Genomic DNA, 11,173 nt, shown 5'->3' with positions numbered 1-11,173 from the left:
GCTGACTGGTTCCCTTAACTGACATCACATTCGCTCCTCAGCAAACATATATTTCAGAAAATAGATGCGAGAAGAAAATGGCACTAAAAATAAATACTGTGAACTAGAAAATGTTTGTGTCTGAAAATCTATAATTGAGCCCTGTGTAAAGTTACCTCCTCTTTGTCAGGCCAGAGGGGGTCATCCCAGGACGGCTCTTGAACACTCTCCACTGTACATTATTCGCTGTGTACAAATGTGGTAAATTTCTGCTGACGTCATATATATGATATAGTCTCAGATGCACCTGCCGCGGCCTTTTAAAAGTATGGAGTCCAAGACCAGTAAACCTTAGGATGATGACTTCACAGATTCATCTAATCATTTGAACTGTCAGTATGCTGTAATGGGGGTGGTGTGATGGGGTCCCTTGCTCTCGTCCTTATTGGCTCCAGAGCCTTTGTTTGTGTCTCTGTGTACAGTAGGTACATGTTCCAGTCCAGCAATCAATCTGCAAATTTTCTTTCTACCCATCTGGCCAAACCCTGCGGGGGATGTGGAGGTGAATCGGCTCGGGGGGGTTCCTGCAGTGCAGACATAATGAATGGAGGCAGGGCAGGGGAATGAGAAAAGGAGGGTCTCTGCACAATTACAATTTTCATCTCCCTGCCAAGTAATTAATTTCAGAAGCAATTGCTGCTGCGGCACTCTTGCACGTCGTTTTCGTCCGACTGAAGGGAATGAGCTGCCGGCAAGGGTGAAGGAGACGGGAAAGAAGGAAAAGCTGCCGTATGTGACCCCCCCAATCAGAGGGGGCACCACACATGCTCATTCGCTGTGCTTTCACTGTGTTTATTCTGCACTTGAGATTATAACATGCACATGGTTTCAAATGTTTCTGCTATACATAGAAGCTGAAAATACTCCTAATTATACTGACAGTTTATATTTCCTTTGGTATTTGCCACTGCAAGGCCAAATATACTGAGGGGACTTGGGACGCTTTCGCTTTTGTTCCGTTTTTCTCTGGTGTGTGTCATTTTCGCTACGGTGTTACTGTAAACTAACAGGGAAGTATCAGGTTTTTGATTTGCTGTTAATTCTCTCCCATTTGAAATGGGTTCTACGTGCCTTTAAGTAAAGGAAAGAAAGGTAGAGAGGTCATGGTTTGATTTCTGACATTACTCCGTAAACCGTGAAACTGAGGCAACGTTCTTTCGTTTTGGTAAAGCTCCAGCGCCCTGCATCACGTACCAAGCACAAGTATCCAACGGCCATCCGCCCTTCAGTCCTCCTCCACGAGGCTTCGCCCTGTCTGCTGTCATTCTTCTCAGTGGCGCTTCTGAGTTGTCAGTCATCTCCATAGATGCTGAAGATGTTCTCGCTTATTTTATTGCACATGGAGTGAAGGAGCTCTCGCCAGCATGATGGATCCTCACATTAAAACAACAAGAACAACTTGTGATTTCGGCGGAATGAGTCTGCTTCCAGGAGGTTCCCGAGGCTGTCCGTCTCCCTTCTCACTCATCAGTATCTCACATTCACCTTAATTTCTGCAGGTCTCCAACTTCCCGTTAGTGACAAGTTCTTGGAGCGTCAACCGTTTCATCTCAGGGAGAGGAACAGAGGTAAATTTCTCTGTTTCCCACTTAGCTGTAAAGGTAAAAGTTATACACACATCCTATTTTATGACAAATGTACCTTCTCAGTGTTTGATATTTATGATTATAAGGATCTTTTATTCTGGCCATGAAGGGCTCGCTTAGACTAGTTTTCACACACAATTTTACACGGGAAAAACCCTTACAGTCTGCAGCCTGACGACGCTCACGACTTTTACACGTAACTCCTTACGAGAGAATAATAGCAGCAGCTTTCTGATGGAAAAGCCATTGTGAAGTCACTGCTTCAATGGTAAGAAAAAAATATTAATTTCAACACACACCAGGTAATTGAAGTTTGCTTGGGTTTTGGCTTCCGAAAATGATTAAACCGTTGTGCTTTGAGAGGCCGCGTGTGGGAGTGTGCCGTCATTACTGCATCTCTAACGGATGTGTGTGCGGCCATTCGGGCTGGAATTCAACGATCTGGGTGGAAACCGGGGGAGAAATTGTACAGCAGGGGTTCCTCGACTGTTGCCATCAAAGTCGGTATTCTGTGAGCTCGCGCCACTGCCGTCCTTCACCGCTTTCTTCCAGCGTCAGTCAAGTGTGCACATCACGGAAAGGACACCAACGTTACCGAAACATTAAGCAATGCTCGAAAGTTTACTCAGTTATAATTTTAAAACAAAGAGAAATACAAGGGAGATTAAAACAAAAGAGCTGTTAACAAATACACACTTTAGCATTTTTCCAACTAAAATGCTTTGTAAGGTACAATAAAGTATTCAGCCTAAAATTACATTATTCAAGCCCAGGATTAGCTTTCATACTAACTTAAATATTGCATGTCGTGAAAAAGCTGCTCTTCTCAACTGATACAGATAATAACTGTTGAGCTAATGTACATGCTTTGAGCTCAAGAATATAAATTGTGGAGGTAGAGTTGTGTCCAAGTGGAAGAAGGTCGAAGCAGTTATTTCTTAAACTAAGCCACAGTGTCAAAGGTATCGTTCAGTCTGAACAAATTAGCATATTTTCGAGAACCCCTGACACTAAAAGGTACCTACAGAGCCGATGGCCTCTGTTTCAGAGCATCGTAATCTGAACTAGAGAATGTAACGGAAATTAGGTTGGTCAGTAACCAAATCCCAAATCTACTCTAGACCCCAAAGACCTCTTTGTCTTACATGAGTGAACACTAAAGGCATTTAGTTCTCTTTGGAATAGTTCAACTTTGACTGCAGCAGCAGCCAAAAAGAGTGTGGAGTCTGGAGTGACCTTAGTCGTAGTGTTGTGCCAGCGATTTCAGCACGTTCTGGGGACGATCGTTAAATGCAACTGCTTTACCATCGGTCACCGCGGCGCTTCTCCGCTTTTCCCGTCTCCAAACGGAGCGGAGCTGCTAAGTCCAAAGTAACCTGTAGTTAGCCTTCAAGTAAATGAGCGTTTCCAAGTTCTTTGGCAAAAGTCTGCACCTCTCAGGCCTCAGGGTCTTCCCGAGAGTCTTGAAAATACTTTCGACCGAGGTGCTGGTGGCCGGAACCGTGAACACCTTCTTCGCCACCTGGGAGAGCTGCGGGAAATCGGTTGCTTTGCGCTTCCAGTAGTGCAGCGAGTCCTCTTCGGTAGGCTCTTCCAGGAGATACGTGGCCAGCTCCTGCTCGATGCTCTTGGCCTGGGAGGCGGGCCGCTGCTTGATGAAGGAAAAGAGCTTGCTGCGCTTGGATGGGGGCGGCTTGGGCTCCTGGCTGGGCTCCTGGGGGCCGCCCGTATGGGTGTGCTTGGCCACTTCTTTCAGCAGTATCTGCTTGTGTCGCTCCGTGTCATTGCTCCAGGTGAGCTTGAACTGCGGGTCCAGGGCTGTAGCCGTCACGTACAGGGGGTCCTCCAGGATGCCGGCGAGCCTGCGGTCCAGAGACTGGGCGAGGCCGACCAAGATTCCGGTGCACTGGCGGGTGGCTGTCTCGGACAGGTGCTTGCGCAGCCCCAGCACGCAGGGCAAGGCCAGGCTGATGGACACGTGCTTGTCCCCCTGCACCAGGTCCGTGGCCTCTTCAAAGGGCTCGAGAACCTCCACCAGCTCCCTCAGCACGGCCTTTTCGAAGCTGCTGAGTGTGAGATCGTGCCGATCGACCACGTCCTCCAAGAACTCGGCCGACTCCAGCATGCGTCTCACTGTCTTCAGCTGGGAGGTCCATCCTCTGTCCCTTTGAAGGGCGTCCCTTATGGCAGGCTCTTCTGTCCCATAAGCCTGCCCGAGTTTATCAGGCGCCACTGTGGCCGTGACATAATTGTAGAGGCAAGCGGCCTTGGTGAGGGCGATGGAGAGCTGCGGAGAAGTGCGCAGGCCTTCCCGCACGCAGAGCCCTAAGGAGCGCGCAAAACAGTCAACGCGGTGAGCGCCGAAACACAGGTCCAGAGAGTTCTCCCCCACGCAGGCCTGCCCCGCCTCCCCGGCATCCCCAGCGCTGACATCTTCATCACTGCTGTCCTCCTCTTCCTCTTCTTGCTCCCCGCCATGCAAGCAGAAGCCAGGCAGGCGGAAGGTTGACCGGCTCCCATAGGGTTCGGGGTCCACCACGACTCGGAAGACCTTTCCTGCGATGCTGTGCGTGCGGGAAATCTCATCGCACTCTGCGAGAATCTGCTGGGCCGTGTGGTGGCCCACGAGGGGAACGCAGGCGAGGAGAGCCGACTGGATGTGCCAGTCGGCCGTGATGAAGTGGCAGGTCACTCCCAGGTAGGCGCCCAGGCTGCTGGCTGCTCCGCCCTTCCACAGGTCCAGCGTGACGCTGCAGGACTCCGCTGCCGCGAGGGCCTGCTTGGTAGCCAGCTGCACCTGGTAGCAGTAGCCAGGGAGCAGCTGCTTTTCCATGTAGTGCCGAGGCTCTGGGGTGTAGCGCGGTTCCAGCAACTGGAGCAGCTCCCTAAAACCCTCGTTCTCCACAATGTGTACGGCCTGCAGGTCGCGGATCACCATTTTGGCTATGGCCTCCGAGATGAGCAGCTGGCGGGGGTCGTTGCGCTCGAACTTGGCCACCCCCCCACCGACATGAGAAGATCTGGCAGGCTCGGAACGCCCACTCCCAGGGAGCTGCTGGATGGTCCCCGAAGCACATGCTTCCCTTTTCACATCCTTTTTCTTCACAAACTCATCATACATGGCCTGGTGCTTCCGCTGTACCACACAAACGCACGTAAGACAGCATGAAAAAATAAACACAGCATATATATTTTGTGATAATTACACATTGAAATCAGATTTCCATTGTGAAAAAATGTTCTTTTTATCTCTTTTTAACTCAGTGACCTTATTTACAGCTATTTACACTCACACTCATGTCACCTGCACAATCGGGTATAATAATGTGACACTAACGTTTTTTTTCCTTCGCCTTATTCATCCATTATGATAAAAGTTGATATATTTCTGCTCCGAGTTCCTCTGCACTAGATCGGTGCCAGCGAGAGCCTGCAAAATTACGCACATATAGCTGGTCTTCTATTACATCTCAACATTTTTAAGCGAGGAAACATAACGCCCAGTATGTGTTTTCTGCCCACAGGTGAACGCCGCAGCAGACTGCATCAGAATGTGTGTGTGTGTGTGCACGCAGGGTACATTCACTCTGTGTACAGTGTATGCAGTGTATACTGACTGTATAGAATGTGTGTGGTGTGAGTTCAGTGCAAGACAGTGCACATAGTGTGTGTTCAGTGCACAATGTATAATCAGGGTGTGAGTGACAGTGTGTGTTCGGTGCACAGTGTTAGAGTGTATATTCAGGGTATACAGTGAGTGACAGTGTGTGTTCAGGGTATACAGTGTGTGTTCAGTGCACATTCAGGGTATACAGTGTGTTCAGTATGTGACAGTGTTCAGCAGTGAGTGAGTGTACATGATGATCAGGTCTATTTTATTTACAGCGTCTATGTGTGTGTGTGTACATTTAAATTAATGTATTCACAGTGTGTGTGTGAGCCCCGGGCCCGCGGCCTTCTACCTTGAGATGAGTGACGAAGTTGGATGTTACTGAGCGCTTCGCCTGGATCCTCGTGCCGCACGCCTTGCAGTTGGACTCGATCTTTCCATTCTCGCCCTCGAACACGATATTGAAGTAGTCCAGGATGGAGACCCTCGCGTGGGAAGCCATCGATCGGGTGCAGCCGCGCGCCCTCGCTCTCGAAGTCCACCGAAAGGCAACTTTGTGTCGCTTGCGGAGCGCCGATCCCTTCTTCACGCGGGCGGTCCGGGCGCCGTGCACGCGCAGCCGATGCGCCTGGCTGGACGGACGAGCGCAGTGAATGGATGGGGGAGCGACAGCGAGCGGCCGGTGCAGCTGTTCGCGTTCTGGATCCGTACTCTAGTCCTCCTCTCTCACATTAGCGAGTGTGTGTGTATATAATATATATATTATATATATACGTGTGATTTTAAATGATCTTTAATCTTCCTTCCCCATAATACACTACAGTTGTAAGCCACAGCTGTATGCTAACAGTTGCTAGCTAGCTAGCTAGCTGTGTGACAGACAGGCACCGTGAGGCGGACCCTCCCAGGCTCATCTCATCCGCATCTCTCCACTCTTCAGCCCCTTCCGCATCTGTAATCGCGCCGTGTGTTTAACGCCAGCCTTGTGGCCTCACTCGTCCACATCCACGTCCACGAGCACGTCCACAGCGCCGCGCTGCCACTGCCAGGTGTTCGGTGTCACACTCACACAGCGCTTTGCCCGTAGCCGCAGCTCTGGCGGAGGCTGGGAAGCGAGCCGGGATCCGGCGGACCCTGCGCTCCACGGTCACAGATGGTGTGTCAGTGACGAGATAAATCACTCCCTCCAGCTCTCGGCTTGAGATGTTCCGATAGCGAGGCGGGACCGCTACGTCCACTCCGGATACACAGGCCTTCGTGAGCAGCAGTGTCCCCGGGGTCCCTAATACCGCATGCATTTATACCGGGAAACGCAAGGCTTAAGAAATACTCTGTTCTGTCACTTCTACTTCGCAAATATTTTTGTGCACTTACTTGAACGAGTTGAACATGTCATGATTCATCATTCCCTTTACATCCTCAAATTACTGACGAAAACAAAAAATTCTCTTAAGTCTCGGTGCCCACCCTTGAAGCTCGTAATAAAAACCAAACTGTACAGAGTAAAGCCTAATCAATGTGGTGACAGTAATTCCATCCTCCAAACTTAATAGAACGAGTTACAGGGAAACTGCACATTAATAAACGCCCTAAACTAAAGAAATGAGTCGCGTTGCATTTTTTTTTCTAAGCATGTGATGTGTCGTGTATTCAGCATTGCTTCATTACATATATTAGTAATTAATTTTTACATTGCTTTTGACCACATTGTGATTGTCTTACTCTCTGTGCGAATTCAATTACTTTATCTTACTAGTTTTTTGTTTAGTCTAATAAATAATTAGAAAAACACCATCCACTTGGTCAGCTGTTACATCGTTATGAACACTTCACTTCTTGTGTTTATTTTGCACAAGTAGCGCAGTTACTATGTTATAACTACTCTCATGAATAATACAAACTCATGAATAATATAAGCAATGTTAAGGTAATAACATACATCTGAAATATTGATGACTGTACCATCCGTGCTTCCTTCTCATCTCCCTAGTAGCTCGCCGTGATCGTATAGTGGTTAGTACTCTGCGTTGTGGCCGCAGCAACCCCGGTTCGAATCCGGGTCACGGCAGGATTTCAATCCTCTCGCGGCAGTGGGGGTTTGTTTTCGTTTTTCCATCCTATATTCATATTTAAAATATAACAACTCAATATCTATTTCATAAGGTTTTGACCACTTTCTCCATCGTTATATACTAGACAACATTAAAATTATTTTCGTAATAAAATTGCTACTCATTTCACCCAGCTTTCTGCCCCGTTCACGGTTAATCGCAGTTGACAATGAATGACATATTGACAGTTCCTTCAACTGAACTATCACAGACATCGAGAAGAATTTTATATTTCACGCTGCCTTGAACGAGGGCTGCCACGTGACTGGCTATTTCACCGCGCTAACTGTGTTACTGGCCGTTCTGGCTCCGGAACTCAATGGGAATTTGAACCGAAACACTTTTGCGAGCTCGTGCTGGGTGTAGAGAGCGAGAAGAGACGTTGTTTAGGTAATATATTAGTTAAGCACACACACACACACACACATTTTCAGAACCGCTTGTCCCTTACGGGGTCACGGGGAACCGGAGCCTACCCGGCAACACAGGGCGTATGGCCAGAGGGGGAAGGGGACACACCCAGGACGGGGTTAGTTAAGCAAATATTTTTAAATCAAACCACATTCAGTTTTGTTGACATGCATTATTATTAGTGTGGTATGTACCCCAGAAACACTGTTGATAGACATGCAAAGAAACATATGCCTGTATTTATACAATATATTTTCTATACAGTTATACAGTTACATACAATTCATAATTTAATTTCAGACAGACAGCCACATTGCTCGTGAGAGAAACATACTACAGTTCGCATTTATTTGGGTGTAGCCAAGTACTCACTCACAAATTACAAAAATAACATTTTTTTCCACAGAAGTAGGTACTTCTACCTGTAGCACATACGGTAATAATGGATCGCGAGAAACTATGGACATTTCAATTTGTTCAGTACCTGTGGCTAAGACCATAATCTGCAAAGTGTCCATGCCATGGTGATGAAACCCCGTGTGATTTTACACATTTAACAAGCTTCGCCAGAATATTGTGTTGGCGCAGCCATCTCTGTGTTTGAGAAGTGGTAAATAGATTATACTTAACGGAGGTAAAGTACACGCTCACACCATCGGTTTTCTTAAACCGGAAGAGAAGAACATTTATTTACATACGTGCTTCATCAGAACACATCACGTACAACAAAGGTCATGTGATCGATACTTCACCAACATGAGAGCACACTCAATAGAATCTTCAACACCCCCACTTGCTCTCATTCTCTACAGGCTCATTACAATACAACACACAGTTACATCCCTGTATCAGCAACATTTATGCCCCAAACATAAAGCTTTCAAACTTTTCTTTCTTATACTTCGTCATTGGTTTAGTCATCACATCAGCAACCATTTCTGTTGTTGGACAGTACTCAATTGTTATTTTACCATCACTAATTGCTGATCGAATAAAGTGGTACCTAATGTCAACGTGTTTACATCTTTGTCGACAAACAGGGTTTTTGGAAAGAGCAATTGCACCTTGGTTATCCTCAAAGATTTTTACCGGTGCATACTGACATCCATTTTCCAGTCCATTCATCAATTGTACAAGGGACAGACTTTCTTGTACGTCAGTTCTTGGTTTACTGTACCTTTCGGATACCTCATCACATGCTTCACTGTACACCAGTGTTGCTCATTTGGTTTTGACATAGATTGAGACAATTTACTCATAGGTTTTTCACCAGTATCTGATTTTACCTCAAAACCTTCTGGCTGTTCCACATAGATCTCACAATCAATTGGAGCATGTAAGTAAGCCGTTTTCACATCCATCTGATGTAGAACAAGGTCATACTGTGCTGCCATTCGCATCAAGACACGAACTGATGTGATATTTGCTGTCGGAGAAAAAGTTTCCTTATAGTCTCTTCCCATTACTTGACTATAACCCTTAGCAACATATCTAGCCTTATACGTTTCATTGTTATCTGCATTGTTCTTGATTGCATAGACCCATCTACCCCCCACTGCATGTTTGCCTTCGGGTAGAGCCATCAATGTAAAAGTTCAATTTTCTTTTAGAGAATCCATCTCTTCTTCCATGGCTTTAATCCAAACCTGTGATTTGGTTGAACTCATGGCTTCCTTGAAGGTTTGTGGTACATTACACATTCTGTAACAGTAGTCAATATTTGTAAGTATCTGATCATCATCTTCAATATCAGTTACGTAGTCAGGTAAGTATTGGGGAGCTTTCCTGTTCCTTTTGGGGTTGCATCTATTCTGAATATTTTCAGTCTGATCATCATTTTGAAGATCTGTTTTGTCTCCACTATCTTGAGACTTCCCTGAACTCTGTTCAGTGATGTTTGTTCTTACCTTAGATGGCAAATAACTTCCCCCATAAACATCCTCATCTGGTATTTGTGGGTCAGTTTGAGTTTGCTGCTCGACAGCACATTTCTTGAAGAATTTGACAAGCCTGTGTTTAAGGACTCTTCCAGTGTCTGTGTAATACACTAGGTATGAAGGGATATTCTTGTCATACCCAACAAATATTCCCTTCTCACAACGTGAATCTAGCTTCTTTCTGTCGTGTTTGTATGCATAGCACATGGATCCAAAAATTCTCATCTTTGAAAGATCCGGTTTTCTTCCTGTCAACATGTAGTATGGAGTCTGCTTTACTCTGTTATTAATGCATCTGTTGCGAATTACTGCAGCAGTCATCACAGCGTAAGTCCATAATTCTTTTGGTAATTTACTCTCAAGGAGCATGCATCTGGCCATTTCAAACAATGTTCGCCAACTTCTTTCAGCGGTACCGTTTTGGTGTATTACCAACTTCTCTCCTGGGCCCATAACCTGTTGGCGCAGCCATCTCTGCGTTTGAGAAGTGGTAAATAGATTATACTTAACGGAGGTAACAAAGTACACGCTCACACCATCGGTTTTCTTAAACCGGAAGAGAAGAACATTTATTTACATACGTGCTTCATCAGAACACATCACGTACAACAAAGGTCATGTGATCGATACTTCAACATGAGAGCACACTCAATAGAATCTTCAACATATTGAGATAGGAGTTAGTAACACAATCATTGAAAAATCTTAAGAATTACGGACTAGGAATCACTGAACCGTCAGCAGCTACAACGCCTCCGACTCCAGATATTATTTCCCTAGAAATAAATGTAACAGTGCAGCAAACACAAGCAGGACGGATTTTGCATCTATGGCAGAGAGGTAAATTGCTGCGTTTTATTGTCTTAGGATTGTATTTGTTAGAAGAGGAAATGAACAGAAAGGGAAAACTGACATCAAAAATATAACAGCATTGCTGCATTTTGGCCTATTTGACCAACAGCGACTTCTGATTTTCAGAAACGGATTCAGCTCTGCGCATGCGCACTACTCGTTTCATGAAGGCGCAGTCCTCAGTGGCCATGTCTGACGTTTTTTCTCGGGTAAACTAATAATATGATTGGTGTATATGCGAGGAAAAATGTATTTCTACGGAATCCTCGTGTGATTCTTTTATTACAAAATTACAAACAAAATCACTCCTTTGTTACTGTATTTTTAAAAGTGAAATTTAATTAAAAGTTTACAGAGTATCTACAAAAAAAATATATATATCATTCCAGTACACAACATAGTAATTAAATTTTGTGGCAAGAGACATGCGCAGAACATCACTAGCTCGCCGTGATCGTATAGTGGTTAGTACTCTGCGTTGTGGCCGCAGCAACCCCGGTTCGAATCCGGGTCACGGCACACTGGGTGTTCGGTAATTCTTTTTCGTATTATTTAAGCATAAACCTCAAAATTGAGGAATGATGACAAGCGCTACTGCACATTTTCTGATTTGACTACCGTTTCCTT

The 11,173-nt window shown here is 45.8% G+C and overlaps 1 protein-coding gene and 2 non-coding genes across 4 annotated transcripts; 2 read left to right on the top strand and 1 right to left on the bottom strand.

Annotated features, from left to right (window-relative positions):
* Window positions 1–2,240: 2,240 nt before the first annotated feature.
* LOC108932515 (zinc finger BED domain-containing protein 4-like) lies at window positions 2,241–7,251 on the bottom strand. 2 transcript variants are annotated; one of them, XM_018748965.2, is made up of 3 exons: window positions 7,175–7,251; window positions 5,588–5,867; window positions 2,241–4,761 (listed from the first exon to the last, which is right to left on the bottom strand). In XM_018748965.2, the coding sequence occupies exons 1-3, from the start codon at window positions 7,198–7,200 to the stop codon at window positions 2,986–2,988; spliced, it is 2,082 nt and encodes a 693-aa protein (XP_018604481.2). In that variant the 5' UTR covers window positions 7,201–7,251; the 3' UTR covers window positions 2,241–2,985. The 2 variants fall into 2 exon arrangements, with proteins under 2 accessions (XP_018604481.2, XP_018604483.2); XM_018748967.2 differs by lacking the exon at window positions 7,175–7,251 and adding an exon at window positions 6,305–6,683.
* Window positions 7,232–7,303, top strand: trnah-gug (transfer RNA histidin (anticodon GUG)). The gene has a single exon. It is a non-coding gene; the product is annotated as a tRNA-His (tRNA).
* A 3,690-nt stretch (window positions 7,304–10,993) lies between these two features.
* On the top strand, window positions 10,994–11,065 carry trnah-gug (transfer RNA histidin (anticodon GUG)). The gene has a single exon. It is a non-coding gene; the product is annotated as a tRNA-His (tRNA).
* The last annotated feature ends 108 nt before the right edge of the window (window positions 11,066–11,173 follow it).

This window comes from Scleropages formosus, chromosome 19 (assembly GCF_900964775.1).
Source record: "Scleropages formosus chromosome 19, fSclFor1.1, whole genome shotgun sequence".
NCBI classification, from domain to species: domain Eukaryota; kingdom Metazoa; phylum Chordata; class Actinopteri; order Osteoglossiformes; family Osteoglossidae; genus Scleropages; species Scleropages formosus.
This window is presented reverse-complemented; position numbering and strand designations above follow the sequence as displayed.